General features: G+C 46.5%; 1 protein-coding gene across 2 annotated transcripts; it reads right to left on the bottom strand.

Annotated features, from left to right (window-relative positions):
* Nucleotides 1-7,113: 7,113 nt before the first annotated feature.
* On the bottom strand, nt 7,114-14,560 carry KCNJ8 (potassium inwardly rectifying channel subfamily J member 8). Of its 2 annotated transcripts, XM_059472964.1 has the most exons (4): nt 14,525-14,560; nt 14,125-14,229; nt 13,435-13,881; nt 7,114-9,912 (listed from the first exon to the last, which is right to left on the bottom strand). In XM_059472964.1, the coding sequence occupies exons 3-4, from the start codon at nt 13,797-13,799 to the stop codon at nt 9,012-9,014; spliced, it is 1,266 nt and encodes a 421-aa protein (XP_059328947.1). In that variant the 5' UTR covers nt 13,800-13,881; nt 14,125-14,229; nt 14,525-14,560; the 3' UTR covers nt 7,114-9,011. The 2 variants fall into 2 exon arrangements, with proteins under 2 accessions (XP_059328947.1, XP_059328948.1); XM_059472965.1 differs by lacking the exons at nt 14,125-14,229; nt 14,525-14,560 and adding an exon at nt 14,230-14,520.
* Between the last annotated feature and the right edge of the window lie 551 nt (nt 14,561-15,111).

Below are 15,111 nucleotides of genomic sequence, written 5' to 3'. Positions count from 1 at the left end.
CGCCTTTGACAGCCCCTTGAACTGTGCTCTAGCAGCTGGGAGCAAGCTTTCCCTGGGGGCACATCAGGCACATGTGCTTTGGAGAGCAGTGGGGGGATTGGGGCTGATCCTCACTGCTGCTGCTGCTGCTGGGAGCTCGCATGGTCAGGCTGTGACCCAGCTGTGTCCCTGCCTGGTGAAGGGGCTGCACGTAGCTCTCTGCTGGCTGCTGATTTCCATCACCAAATTCCATGTCCTGCACGACATGTGCAGCTCCCCTGCGGCCTCATCCACGGCTGGGGAGCTCCCCAGGGACATAAATGGGCACTGAGAGTGAGTGCTACCCTTTAAAAGCTCACATCTCTGAGGGAAACCATTTGGCAAGCTCTTTGAATCTTTGTTAATGAACATTTCACCCCTTGAAAGATATTTTTGCCCTCTTCTGTGTGCATGGTGCTGATGGGTCTGTGTTTGTGACAATTTTACCAAGCTGAAATGCCACAGCCTCTCGATGATTTCAGGTACCAAATTATTGTGGGCAGGTTTTTCAAAGGGAGTTCTGGAACCTGCTGCTAGTAAGCAAACCTCTCCCCTTTTCACAGCAGGAACAAAACATCAACAAACTTTGAATGTGTATTTGCACACATATTTGTACATGCACACATTCTTCCTCTGCAGTTTATTTCCCCAGTGTCATATTCCAAATGACATTCCCAAAGTACCCATATGAAATGCCCAGAAATCCTAATGGGGGTAAGTGCTCCCAGCCTTTCTCCACCACGGCATGCAAATGCAAGTCAAGTTGAAAATTGCCAAGAGGAAAGTGACCATGAGAAACTCACTGAGACACTTGACAGAAATCTAAACCAACACATTGGAAAGAGTTACAAACAAACTCTCACAACCAGAGCTCCTCCTGTGACATCATGTCACATTAATCACTGCTAGGTTGACCTAATAAGGATGAAAATTCCCACTTCTGAGCCTGCTCTCCCAAACAAAAAAAAATGCATTTTCTGCTGTGTTGGACCTTCCTTAATGTCTGCCAGAAGAGATGGAGCTGGGAGTTTTGCTCAGATGTCAGTGTAGTTAGCTGAGGCCCAGGGTGGGAGAGAAGTCCATCTTAGTGAGGGTCTTTTCTCCCTAAAGCACAATGGAGTCTCTGAGAATGAGGATTCATTCTATAAATATATAATGGAATCTTTTGGCTGGAAAACCAAAGTAAAAATAACTTGGAGAATCCCTACTGTCAAATCTGGCAGTGCTTCTTTAAATATGTGTGTGTGTGTGTGTGTGTGTGTATATATATACACATACATATATATATATAAAGGTACATATATATATGTACAGGTAAACAAGTTTTTCTCCTTTGATTTGATAATGTGCCCAAGGAGAACTTAAGTTGAAGGATTTTACTTAGGAATTAATAGTTCTGTGTTTGAAGTGGAATAGGAAAGAATGTGTTGATGTACACAGACGCATGGTTTTGGAAAGACTAAGCAGTTATCACCACTTGCTGGCTGTGGATTGCAAACACTGTGCAAGGTGTGACTGCCTACTTAAAATGATATTTCTGTTTTGTGGGCACCACTAAGAGCCTCTCAGTGAGCAAGTGCTCAGATGTTGGCATCTGAAATGACAAAGATATGATTGATTGCGTGTTTCCATGCTAAATTATCGTGCTTGTACGTGTCTTGTGCATGATTTCAGATTAAACATTGCCACCTGCAAAGTCTCTGGCACCTCTGTTTTTAAGACTGTTCCACCTACCATTCAGTACATGGTCAAGAAATTTTTATTTCAGTTTTCTGAACTTCTTATTTCTCTGGTTTTGTGCCTTTCCTCTCATAATTGATATGGCAGAATTATGCTGCTTTTTATCTTTAACCAGAGTATTGAATTGATATTTGAACAGATTATTGTCCCTTAAGGAAAACACCCATGACTGGTAACACCATACTTGCTGATCCTACAAACTGGAGGATATTCATATCTTTAAAATTAGGTTAAATTTAATATTTTATGGAGCACATTCAGTCTTGTATTCCATTTTTCATGTGGATGTTGACAGTGTAAAGGAGCTGACTATAAGGAAAGCTTCAGTCAAGAAATTTTATTACTCTCTTAATTTAACACAAAATATTTAAAGAATGTAGTGAGATTTTGTATATGGAAAAAATAGCACACGCCAAACAATTTAATCTGATCAGCCAAGAATAGTATCTGTTTATAATATGATTTAAAACACCAGCTAAGGCTAAGCAGACAACATTTATTAGTACTTGATATATTTTTGAAAAGCTGTGAGATGAAAAGCTGACCACCCAAGGGGAAAACAATTGTCACTTGCTCTCACTCAAAGTCAGCAGAGTTTCTCTCAGTGTGTGTCACAACCCTTCAGTTTTGCTTCATGTCCTGCCCTTGACTGCATTTGGAAACCGTGACAGTCAGCAGAAGCAGCCCCTTTCTGACAGACCAACCAGATGACCCAGAATGAAAGACCTAACATCAAAAAATACACCCTGAAGGACAACAAGGCTGGGCCACGGGAGGATGCAATCAATTTTCATGGCTATTCTGGTTACAAAAGAAAAAAAAAGCACTTGAGGAAAGCAGTGATGTTCCCTGGATGAGGAGGATGCTGAGCCCCAAACCACAATACCCTTTTGCAGTCACTCCAGTGCCATTCCTCAGATTTATGGTCTTTGTAATAGACCTCAGACCATAAAATCAAGAAATATAATTTCACTTTGGCCCACACAGAAGCTGGTTTTCTCAGCCTTGCTACTAAGCCAAAATTTAACAACAGCAGGAATCCAAGTAAACTCCTGTAACAATGAGATACCCTAATTTTTACAAATTGTCCCCAGGGACATTTGCAAATGCTGTTTGAAGAATCCACAAATAGCACTGAAATGCACTGGTCAAATTAAAACAACCATTTGGGGCTGCCTAACTCTGCTGGGGTTTCTGTTCCCCCATGTTTGTTTGTTTCCTCTGTGGGAGATTAATTTAAGACTCAGAGGAAAGCTTTCTTTTGACCAAAATTCATTAAACTCTCTCTATCCATAAATCTGGAGTGCAGCAGGGACCATTAGATCATCCCATCTGACATACTGAGCAATACAGGCCATGACATCATACACAGCTACTCCCACACTGGGCCCAGAAAAGTGTGCAGAGAGTAACAAGCATCCTCCAGAAAACTGCAGCATGTTTGTGCTGGGAGTGATGTCTTCAGATAGATAACTCTTCCTCAGGGTACAAAAAACAGGTGTGAAACTTCTGTTAAAGGTGAAGAGGGAATCCAACATGATTTTATTGCCTCTTTGAATTTTTAATAACCTAAATGTTCAAATAATTGGTAGCAATAACTAAAGTATGGACTATATTTTCCTTGAATGGACATTTTTTGTCTTCCTTGCATTGAAGTGTGTCTTGATGAACATTCCCTTCACTGCTAGCTAATAGCTCATCAGTGTTCTGAGAGTCCTCAGCCAGGACTCTTACTTTTATGTATAAAAACACTTACTATTTTTAAATATTTCTTTTAATCCATGCCCTTGGTGGTGGGTCCTGACTGTGAGTGCCTCAATCCCAGTGGCTGGTTCTCTTGGACAGCACTGATCTTGTCTCTGCAGGCTAAATTTCTCTTCAGCATCCAATAAGGGAATATGGGAACATATTTTATCTTTACTGTCCAGTTATCACATGAGAAATCTCTTTCTTTTTTTTCTTTTTTTTTTTTTTTTATGTTCAAAGAATTCTTAAGGGAAAATAGAAAACACAATTCAGGGAGACAGGCTTATTAATAGGAGAAGCATTAGAAAATTCCTGTCTATCATCTTCGATTAGTCTGGATGTCATGTAAACACAAATATAGGGAAAAATATTTTAATATAAGCATGTGGGGGAAAAATGTTAACTCTCACCTGGCTATTCAAGCAACACCCCCCCCCCCAGTGTTTTGAAAACACCAGGCCCAGCTGAGATTATATTTTGTGAAAATAATGAGAGCTTTGTTCCTTTCATCATATATCGAATGGTTTTTCTCCTGTCAAAGCTCCTTTCTGGTCTTGAACTAACTACTTTTGCAGATTGCATCAAAAAAACATTTGCTAATAATAACCACTGGAGTGCTTGGAAACTGGTTTCACAAAATGTCCTCAGTCTCTAGTTTGTGATGAAAAAAAGGATGTGGAGAATTAACCATCTTTTTTATTTTCAATCAGAAAAAATAGTGTGTCCATGCTGTTATCCAGATTGCAAAGTAAAAGCACAATTCCTGAACTTTATAAAGTGTAGATAAAGGCTCAGACTTCTATGAAATTCATTCACAATGGCTGCGAGGCAAAACCTCTGAAATGACCCTTTGGCCTGGGGTGACACATGGCTTTAGGGCAAAGGGCCATGGCACACATGAGATGTTAACTAAATCTGAATGTTCCTCTGGCTCTCACTTTACAAGGTCCTGAGTACCCCAGAAGGCCCAGAAGGAAGGGGAGCCCTTCTGTGGAAAGAACCAGGCACTTGTACTGGCCAGGGCAGATCGCTGTGGGACAACGTGCTCATGAAGACATGCTCAAGGGGCAGAACTGTTTTACAGGGCCAGAACTGTTTTACAGGGCCAGAACTGTTTTACAGGGCCAGAACTGTTTTACAAGGCCAGAGTGATGCCAGGGGTAGCAGAGAGGTTCAAGGTGTGCCTTGCAGCAGGGCCTTGCCAGCGCCAAGCTCCAGCTTCTGTCCCTGGCTTGCACCAGATTCTGCAAAAAGAGAGCGCAAGAAGTGCTGAAGGTGACAGCCACAGAATCAGCTGCCAACAGGGAAAGTTTCCTCCAAATCCTATCACTCAGATCTTGGCTTCAACCCTGGAGCATTAACCTTTATATCCCCTGTAAGCACTGCCTGTGTTTGTTTGCTCTGTCCCCACCACAGTAACTCTGAATCTTCTGGGTGTCCCAAATGAGCACAAAGGCTCTCACTGCCATTTCTGTTTAAAACAGAAAAGCTCCTTAGGTGAGAGCTAGGAAGAAGAAATAAAGTGTAATCCCAGACATTATGCCTGTCCTGGAAGGACTTTATAATTACTTTTCTGAGCTTAAAAAATTTTTGCTGCATAAAGAGCCAAAGCATATTAAATCCACAGAATAAGTCGTGTCAAGTATGCAGTTCTAGTTACACCATGCTGCAGAGGGATAGGAATGGTAGGGACACAAATAAATGTGAAGGGATGATGTTAATACCTTATTTAATCTAATTTACTAAATTATTATCAATGAGATGGACAGTTAACTGCTAACATGAACTGTCAGCACTGTTTGGTAGAAATATCGCCATCATCCTTAACTTGTCAGGCTGTATTGCAAACAGAAGGCTTCAAATTTAAAATAAAACCCCTTTCTGATAAAGTTCCCAGGGAGAATAAATAATTAAACATATTGAGCTGTGCTGCTGCCAGCTGATGCCCTCTCAGCAGGCAAAGCTGGGTCTGAAAGGACATGCAATGATATTGCAAAGCTGGGTCTGAAATCTGTCCTTTCAGTCAGAGAAGCAGCTCCTAGGCCAAGGACCCCTCTCCTGCTCTCCACCACTGGCTGCCTCTGTCCCTGACCTCTTCCAGGACTGCAAATCTTGCTCAAGAAAGGGGCTTTGCACGAAAGGATTTTCTGCACGTAGGAGGAGCACAGCACATATGAACATTACATTCATGGCACAATGCTCTGCCTTGTTTATCTGTTCAGCATCCTGGCATATGACCGAGGAGTCTTAGTGTTACCTCAAAATACCAATATCCCTGCAGTAGTGTTCCAAGAAACAGAGTGTATAAGGTGTGAAGCAGAGAGAGCCATAAAGATGAAACAAAATTTGGAAGGAGAAAATGAGAAAATGGTTCTGGGGGAAAAAAAAAAAGCTCATTTGAAATACTGAGAGAATAATGAGGTAATACAGGTAACATAAAATTATTATTCAAAGGAACCATGGAAAAGGCTGGGATACAGGAAAGACCAGGAGTATAGAAGAATGAATGAAGAATACAAAGGGACAAGAAGGAGAGGAATAGGGAAAAATCAGAGATGGAAGAAATCATTATTTGTTGGAGGTTAAGATTTTTCCTTTTGTTTCTTTCTCTTATGGAATTTTGTCCCATCTGTGGCTAAGAGACAATAACAAGCCGTACTTAAGAGAGGCAAAAAGGTGGGGGAAGCATGCAGCTGGCTACTCTCTTACCTGGGAGGTTTTCTCTTTGGAAGAGCAAAGATGCCATGGGATTTTGGCCGGGTGGTGAGGGCTGGGCTGGGCTTGTCTCCTCTTGCCCTTAGCATGGGAGCAGGCACAGCCAGTCTGCAGTCGCTCCCCAGAGGATTCGCTGCCACAATGGAGCTTTTGTCCTTCCATTGCATCTCCTACTGTGGATGAGCCTTTGCTCATAAGAGCAGTTGTTGGACGGGGACATTACTAACACCCAATCTGACTGGAAGGGACCCTTACCATCTATTTGGGTGCCTCAGGGGAGAAACCCAGGACCCCAGCCCTCCTCCCTTTCCCGGCTGCATGCCGCAGCTGCTACAGGAGGAGCCTGGCAGCCACTGCCCAGTCTCACTGCTTTCTCCTCTACACTCTAACCCAGCACCCCTGCCTGCCATGACACCTGCTACAGCTGGGGAGTTTCTGATACATTTCCTTGGCTGCTCTGGTGTCTGCTCACCCCTGCTGTCCCAGCCGCTGCCCCCCGGTCTCTGCTGAGGCCCATTCTCACCACCCAGGCCCACCACCGCCATTAGCGTGTGAGGGAGACGCGGCCGAGCTCGCGCACAGCGCCCCCTGCAGGAATCAGCGCCCCCGCCCTGCCCGGCCGGGAGCCAGCAGCGCCCCCGCTGGCCGTGACCGGAACTGCAGCGAAGGGGAGAGCGCCATGGCCGAGCCGCTGCGGGTGCGCTCCTGGTGCTGCTCGTGTCGCTGCTGCTGTTTGCTTGCCTTGCTACATAGATTAGTAAAGAACTGTCATTCCTTTTCACATATCTTTGTCTGAAAGCCCCTTAATTTGAAAGTTGTAATAATTCAGAGGGAAGGGAGTCATATTCTTTTTCCCACCTTCCACGGCAGACACCTGTCTTTCAAACCAAGAGATTATTGTAACTCTTTTTATTATTATTTTGTATAAAACCTGCTTCTGCACAGCATCTGACTTAACCATGTGTCCAACAGAGAGCCTCAGAGAAGTTCACAGTCCTGCAAATGGAGGACAGAGACAAATTGTAATACAGTGCTTCACTCTGACTCTTCTTGGAAGCTGCAGCTGATCATAGTTTGGACACACAAGGGACAGATTAATTTCTCCAGATGCTCACCATCCACCCTTCCAGAACATTAATGGGCAGGCCAGGGAATGAACGATTTCAGCAGAAACTTCAATTTCCTCTGCTGCTTCAGATGAAGTATTTTGTCAGTTTTTGTTCTGAAGAGCATCTGTTCCAAATGCAGGGAATCCACACCTCAGAGCAATACCCCTCCATGCCACCATCCAACACCTCGTGAAGCCTGAAACCATCCATCCAAAAATTGCTGATGAGCTCCTTCAAAGAGAATGAGAATCCAGCTTTGACTGTTTCACCACAGAGAAAAAAGCAAACATTTAAATGTTTGAGTGGCTTGGAGGGTCAGAACAAGGATAGTACTTCTCTCAACCCACAGACATAAAACAATTTCTGCAAGACATTTGAACAGGAACTTGTCCATAGTTATGCTTACTCACATGAGAAAAAACACACATCAATTTAGGCTACCAAATGGGACAGAATTAGTTGTCTTATTTTTATGTATTCCTGTAGAAAAACGTGTGTTGACATTTTTTGGGAAGGCTCCAGGTAACAAACGCCCATTTTAATTTGAAGAGGAAAGCTTCTTCCCACCAATTCTCAATGCCAGATTATATAAAAACACAGGTGAGGCACTGCTAAAAACTCAGGAATTCAGCAGCAGCATCCAAGTCCTTCTGAAAAGCATTCAGATAATTTTGAAAATACTATCTCTAATATTATTGGCAGGCTTCCCATTCATTCTCATTCATGAGTTCCCACTGGCAAAAAATACCCTTCTTCTGGAGGATGCAGACTTAATCCTATGAAAAGTAAGTGAAACAAATACATGTGTTTCCTTCATGTATGAATCTATCAGAGAGAGCAAAACAAGATTTGGTCTTCTGTCATGATGAGAATGTTAAAGAGCCATCTTCTTTTTCTAGCTTGCATAATTTCAGTGAAACAGATGCCCAAGTGGCAGCCAGGAGGACTGGGATTTCTCAGCTTGGCCTATAGCTAATCGAAGATGTGTGTTGCCCTGCAGCCAAGTATTTCACCCTGAGAAGGAGAGCAGCACCCCATCATTTTGCTGGTTTTCCTGCCTGGAATGACACCAGCTTTCCTGTGGGATGGACAGGTCACAACACCTGACCTGAATTTGCTCTCAAAATGCCCTTGCCACAAACCAACAAAAAAGAAAAAGCCTGGGAAACCAAAGATGAAATGGTTGCTCTTCTCCAGTGAAATCCTTGAGGAATTTAGTTACTCCCTTTAAGAGAACAACAAATTCACACAAAAAGATCAATATCCAAATCTCATGCACAAAATCTGTGGGAGCTGTTGACTATAGAAGTTTTGTGAAGCACTCGCTTGCATAGGAAAGCCCCACATTTTGTGACAGCCAGCAGAAGAAAGAGACCCTTGATAGGAAAAATACGATTAAAAAAATCAGCATGCCATAAAAACAAGTATAAATACACATTATATTACATGAGTGAAGTGTGTTTTCTTTAGTGTACGTGTCATTTTTTATTAATTCATACACTAAGTGCTAAGGTGTTTTCTAATGCCATTAGGTGGTGCTTTCGGTAAGTAATGGAATAAATAGTACTTGCACGGTTCTTTTCTGCACTGTGTTCTTGTTTTCTTAAGTAAAAGGAAATTGAAGCAAAACACCACAGGTGCCTCCTCCTTCTGAAGCCCAGTGCCCTAGCACAAAGCTGTGCATCACGTTTCTGAGGCACTCTGGCTCCCCTCGGGTGTGATGAACTGCACTTTGGGCACGATGAGCGAGGAGTTGGTTCTCCGCATGGAGTTGCTCCTCCGAATGGAGTTGTTTCTCCTCATGGAGTTGCGCTTCCTCAAGGAGTTTTGGTGGGACAGCTCGCTCTTCTGCAGGGTCTGGATGAGGATGGAGGGCTTCTCATCAAGCTCCCGGGCACTGCAGCGCGGCGCAGCCACTTTGACGGTGTTGCCGAACTTGGAGTAGTCGACAGCGTACACGCCTTCCTCCTCGGTGACAATGGGCACAAAGCGGTGACCCCACAGGATCTCCTCTGCCACGTAGGAGGTTCTCGCCTGTGTTGTGATGCCCGTGGTTTCTACAACCCCTTCCAGTATCACAATGAGCTCCAGGTCCTGGAGCGCCAAGTCGGAAGCAGAGATATCATAAAGAGGACTCCGCTTATCAATGACATGACAAATGATCAAGGGAGCCACCAGGAAAATGTTGTTGCTTTCGATGGGGTTATCCACAGGGATATCCACCTGGTGAATGGGTATGACTTCTCCTTCAGGGGTCATGGTCTTCCTCACGACCTGGATTCTCACTGAGGCGCTGATGATCATGCTCTTCCTCAGGTCCCCCACGCGGAACATGAAGCAGAGCTTGCCGTTGCGGACGGCGATGACCGCCTGCCGGCTGAAGATCAGCGTCTCGGCCCGACGGTGAGCCTGCGCCGTCTTCATGAAGATGCAGCCCAGCATGACGGCGTTGATGATCAGCCCCACAATGTTCTGCAGGATCAGGACTGTGATGGCCAGGGGACACTCCTCGGTCATCATCCTGCCCCCAAAGCCAATGGTCACCTGGACTTCGATGGAGAAGAGGAAAGCGGAGGTGAAAGACCTGTAGGGGAAGATTGCACCCAGTTAACTCTCAGGACACGGAGCACACACTGAGAAGCTGTTAACATGTATTTCCAGAAACAAACTTAAGGACATATTTGTATGGCTCTAGTACACATAAGCCTTCTGTTAACACCAGCCAAAGCATTGCATGCTTGGTGGCTCAGATCTGTGTGCTTGGTGTAGTGTCTAATGGTGGCAGGGAAGACCTCAGAGCCTGAGCTCCTCAAGACCATCTGGGTGACCCTGAGCAGCTCAGGGAATCTCTGTCCAGGAGCACAAGCTGCCCACCGGCTTAGTGAACAGCTCTGGAACAGCTGGGCTTTCCACCTTCTCCATCCCATGAAGCCCTTGGTGGAGAGAGGTCGTTTTGGCAAGCATGGGCAGTCAGCTGGCATGCTGAGATCCTTCCACCAGCCTGTGCAGGGAAAGGAAACAGGGAAAACTGCAGCACTTCACTCTTTCTACCTGAATCGTGACTCAGAATTTCCTGGTGGGGGAAAAGGGGCTTTCCCAGATTTGTGACACTTCCCAAACCCTTGCTCGCCTTGTGAGTGAGCAGGATGAGGCTGCAGAGAGAGGCCAGTGGGCCCCAGGTGCCCCCTGCACACCCTGGCAGCAGGACAGTGCTGTGACCCAGGGCTTGGGTTCAGCTCACTGCCAGGGCAAGACCAGCTGGAAAATGTCAACACAGAAGTGGAATGTAGAAGTGTGGGTTTAAGTGAAATACCCTAAAATGCTATGGTGCTGGACATCAGCAAATACTGTCCACAAACTTCCCAAAGTACATTATTTATAGTAGCCACAAAGTCACATTCCCTGTATATATCAGGGTCCTTAACTTCCTTTTATATTTATTTATTCCTTTATTCCTTCCAGATACATCCCTCCAGTGCAATCCAATAAATCTGAAGCATCCAATGCTTAACAGGGCCATACCAGAAGAAAATATATCCTGCCCATGAAGATGGGTCTAAATACTTCATTGGCTTTGCTTTGCTTTTCAATTAATCTGCTTTTAAATTATTTTTTTCCTTTTCTAGCCATATTTTCACTGGGGTATCGAAGACACATTTAAATAGCATAGGCAATATCAAGGATAATTTTCTGGGCAATAAGAAAGTCCATCTTCAAGAAAACCAGCCAGTCTCTGCACAGGTATCTTTGAAATAACTTTCTTATTTTGCCTTTTCTATTCTTAATCATTAACAAATTCCTTTGTATTGAGGGGGTTTATTTTGTATTTCACTCTGAAGAAATCAGGGACAAAGGAGTTACTTAATAGAATCCATGGAATGATTTCTTATAATCATGAATATTCAGTTATACGCAGAATGCAGCTTCTGGATTCAATTTCAGTCAGCTTAATTTAGCTTAAAACTCTGTACAGTAAGTAGTCTGACTTCCCTTAGCAACATCCTTCTTTTAAAAAAAGAAAAAAAATCCATCTTTTAAACAGTGGAAGTAAGTGAAAGAGCAAGTTTGGAAAGCATTTTAACCACATGAAATGGGAGAGAGAAAGTGCAAATCACACTGTTCCCAGGTCCTTCCCCTCACAGCTGTGCAGCAGCTTTCCATTTTGGATAATGTTTGCTTTCTGTGGCAAAGAGATGTGAGGCTTAGAAATTTCTGCAGTACTTCATAAAATGAAAGGGCTGTGCAAGCTCTAGGCACTGGTTAAAATTTCCAAAGCCAGGTTTTCCTGTAAATAGGTAATGGCACCCACCCAAGAAGCTCTCCTGAAATATCTGTGGGCCTAAACCTCAGGGAAATAGGCTAAAATTTTTTTGTCGTGATTTTGGCATTCCAATACTAAAAGTATTTTACATCCAAAAACTTGCCATTCTTAAAGATGTCAGCAATCACATCATTACTTCATGACTTTGACCAAAGTGGTCGCCAGATTTCCCTAGGAAAGGAAGAGATTTCTCATGGCTTGGGCATGGGCACTGGAGCAGCTGTTGCCTGGACACCCCATGAGGGAGGGACGTGTGCTCTTTGGCACGGGCTAAACCTGAAATTTTATTGATTCATTCATTTTGTTTCCAAGCAGATATCCTGGAAGATCCACAGGCAGCTACAGAGAGGGAACAGGGGCAGAGTCCTGGCTGTGGATGTGCCTGGCCCCAGTGGCATGAAGCCCTTGGCCCCCAGCTCGGGATCTGCAGGGTGACACAGCAGCCACGCCGAGGGAGCCACCAGCCACACGCAGGGATGTCCCCTCAGCTGACCCTGGAGAGCTGCAGGGTTGTAGCTGTTCACTAATTCCGGTTGGACAGATCCCACAGATCCCAGAAACGCCAGGGGTAATGCTCCTGCGGGTGCAAGCTGGGTCATGGCATCTCATTTCAGAGGACACTGCTTGTGGCCAGACATCAGAAAAAAAACAAGACAGCAACCCCTGCTCCAATTCCCCCTAACTTGGTGAAGGGAAGCTTGGGAAAATCCCCTCTTCTTTTACCTAGGAAAATCCCAATTTAGCAAAAAAACTGGCTTTTTTGCTAAATTAAATCTGAATTAAATCTCTGCTACCTCATGAGCCAGATACAACGGCCCTTCAGACTTGTTGAGGTACCTCAAAACTTTCTGGGAAAAGGGAGAAAAGGGAAGTGGATTCAGTGATATCTCAGAGGACCCTGCAGCACCCAGACCCTCACAGAATTGCAATGTATAGAGGCAGATGATCTGGGGCAGCCTGGTGGTACAGAACCACCAGGTTCTATCTAAAAATGTTAATGTTTAATCTAATGTTAAAAAAGCAGATTTAATTGATGAGATCCTTAAGTTATCTTACAGTTTACTCCACCTCTAATCCACAGTCTTCTCTTCCATGTACGTTTGTGTCAGCTTATCAGTGCCCTGACAATTGTCATGGCTTTGGGGACACTTCAGCAGGTGATATTTAATCCAGTCACCCCTTAAGCTTTCACTGTCTGACACAAATGCACAGTGTGGAAAGTGTTCCTCTGTCCAACTGCAGGCCTATGGCTTCACCAAGGTATTTTGAAGCCCCACATATTTAACACTCTCAGGGGAGTCATCTTGAAACACACTCAGTTTTGTCCTAAGTGACACATTTCCTGGTACCTCTGACTGGTGCCCTGCCTGACACCCAGGGCTGGTTCCCTGCCTCTCAGAGGGAGCGCCTCTGGCCGACGTGGCGCTGGGGATGCTCCCGCTGCCGTAGACAACGTTACAATACATATAACACATACCCACTCTTGCAGCAGGCTCTTATCTCGACAGGCAATCGAGTTACCCACAGAGTGTGGAGACACATGAAAAGCAGCAGGTCTCCCTCTCTTTCAGATCCTGTAAGGAATCAAAGACATCTACAGTATAGTATTTTCCAAGCCCGAGAGGCTTGCTGAATTTACGCAATCTAGAGGAAAACACTGCACTTTTCAACTGTCTCAACCAAACCCAACAGTTCATGTAAACCAAAAGCTGCACTTCAAACAACACCAGGACAGCTGGCAGCTCTGTCCCCGCCCTTCCTTCATCCCACCAAACTCTACTTTACCTGACACACGTCACGCACGGCGTCCACTTTGTGCTGTTCGAAGGGTATTCTGTGCTCGGGTCCATGTCGCCATGGGCAAAGGCCACCAGCCACCACATCATGGCAAAGAGCAGCCAACTGCACAGGAAGGACATGGTAAAGATGACCAGTGTGTGACGCCACTTCAGGTCCACCAGGGTGGTGAAGATGTCCTGCAGGAATCGCCCCTGCTCGCGGATGTTCTTGTGGGCCAGGTTGCAGGCGCCGTTCTTGGCGATGAAGCGGGCTTTGCGCGGGCGGTCGCGGATGCGCGGCTTGCGCAGGTTCTCGGCAGCGATACGTGCCAGCACATACTCTTCAGGGATGATACTCTTGCGAGCCAACATCTTCCTGCCACCATAGTCCACTCAGCAAGATGCAAAATGGGGGGTGGTCCCTCTAGCAAGTATCTGCAAGGCTTGCTTTACCCTGCAAAAAAGAGTGAACCTGGTCAAAAAAGAGTTGTCACCCGTGCAAGAAGCCCCGATTAAGGTACCCCCTGCCAAACCCCACTGCATTAAATGCTGGTCCTACAGTGCCCTCTCTCTCTCAGACCACCATTTTTATATGAGCAGCCCGTATCAGCTCGTAGCAGATATGAAAGATGCTATTTGGAAACTCCTTGCAGAAAGGGAGGCTGCACAGCAGTCTCACAAAGTCGCTGTAAAGTACCGTGACAGACACCAGCTCGGTTCCTCAGGCTGTTTCTCCGGGAGACAGCAGCGCTCAGATGGGAACCGGAACACGAAGCACTAAGTTATTCGCATCCTTCAGGACCTGAAGAATCAGACGTCTGTGGTTAGAGCCGAAGTTAGTCTGCGGAGATGCGAGAAGACTCCCTCCGTACGGCTGCAGCCCCGCAGCTCATCCAGCAGCCTGTGGGGAGCCCCTGCCTCGTCCCCCTAGAGCATCACAAGAAGGAACTGAGCTGGAGGCGCGGCAGGCAGGGAACGAGACTCCTCGGAGCAAGCGGTCGCATTTTCCCTCGCAGCTCTCCTTCCCTTCCGGGATCAGGCGGGGAAACCCTCCCTTTATTCCCAAACTTTGTCCCCAAACGGGTGACAGAACAAACCCACGGAAAGCCCGGCTCCTCGGCGGCCGGCCCGTCCCACCGGGGGAGGGCAGGGCTGCCTGGCCCCCCGGCGCCTCGCAGGCTCCCCCCGCCCCCGGCCGCCACTCACCGCGCAACGGGGCGGGACGCGGGCGGAGCGGGCCGGGCGGAGCGGGCCGGGCGGAGCGGGCCGGGCGGAGCGGGGCTCGGGCCCGGGGGGATGCGCGGAGGGGCCGGGGCGGGGCTCGGCCTTGGGATACGGGGATCGGGGTGGGGATGGGGATGCGGGGCTCGGCCTGGGGATTGGGGATACCGGGCTCGGCCTGGGGATGCGGAGCTCGGGCTCGGGATGAGGAGTTCGGCCTGGGGATGGGGATGCGGGGCTCGGGCTGGGGATGCGGGGCCGGGGCTCGGAGCAGCGGTCGGGATGCGGAGCACGGGCGCACACGCTCCCTGCGCTGCGCTGTGCCTGTGGACGATGGGTTGATGGAGTTTTAGGCAGGTTCCAGCCCATTTAACAGCGGGACGAGGTGCTAACGCTGCTGGTCTGTGCTAGTTACACAGCGCTGCGCGTCTGCCTGCTTCCCCCGGCAAGCCAAGAGTTGTGC

The sequence above is a fragment of the Ammospiza nelsoni genome, chromosome 5 (genome assembly GCF_027579445.1).
Source record: "Ammospiza nelsoni isolate bAmmNel1 chromosome 5, bAmmNel1.pri, whole genome shotgun sequence".
In the NCBI taxonomy this organism is placed as follows: Eukaryota; Metazoa; Chordata; class Aves; order Passeriformes; family Passerellidae; genus Ammospiza; species Ammospiza nelsoni.
The sequence above is the reverse complement of the archived record's forward strand: the minus strand, read 5'-3'. Positions and strand labels throughout refer to the sequence as shown.

Bases quoted from the DNA above. Each gene is read 5' to 3' on its own strand.
- KCNJ8 (XM_059472964.1), bottom strand. From the start codon at position 13,799: ATGTTGGCTCGCAAGAGTATCATCCCTGAAGAGTATGTGCTGGCACGT. The intron at 9,913-13,434 runs GTAAAGTAGAGT...CTTCCCCTACAG, and splicing joins CCGTGCGTGACGTGTGTCAG to GTCTTTCACCTCCGCTTTCC.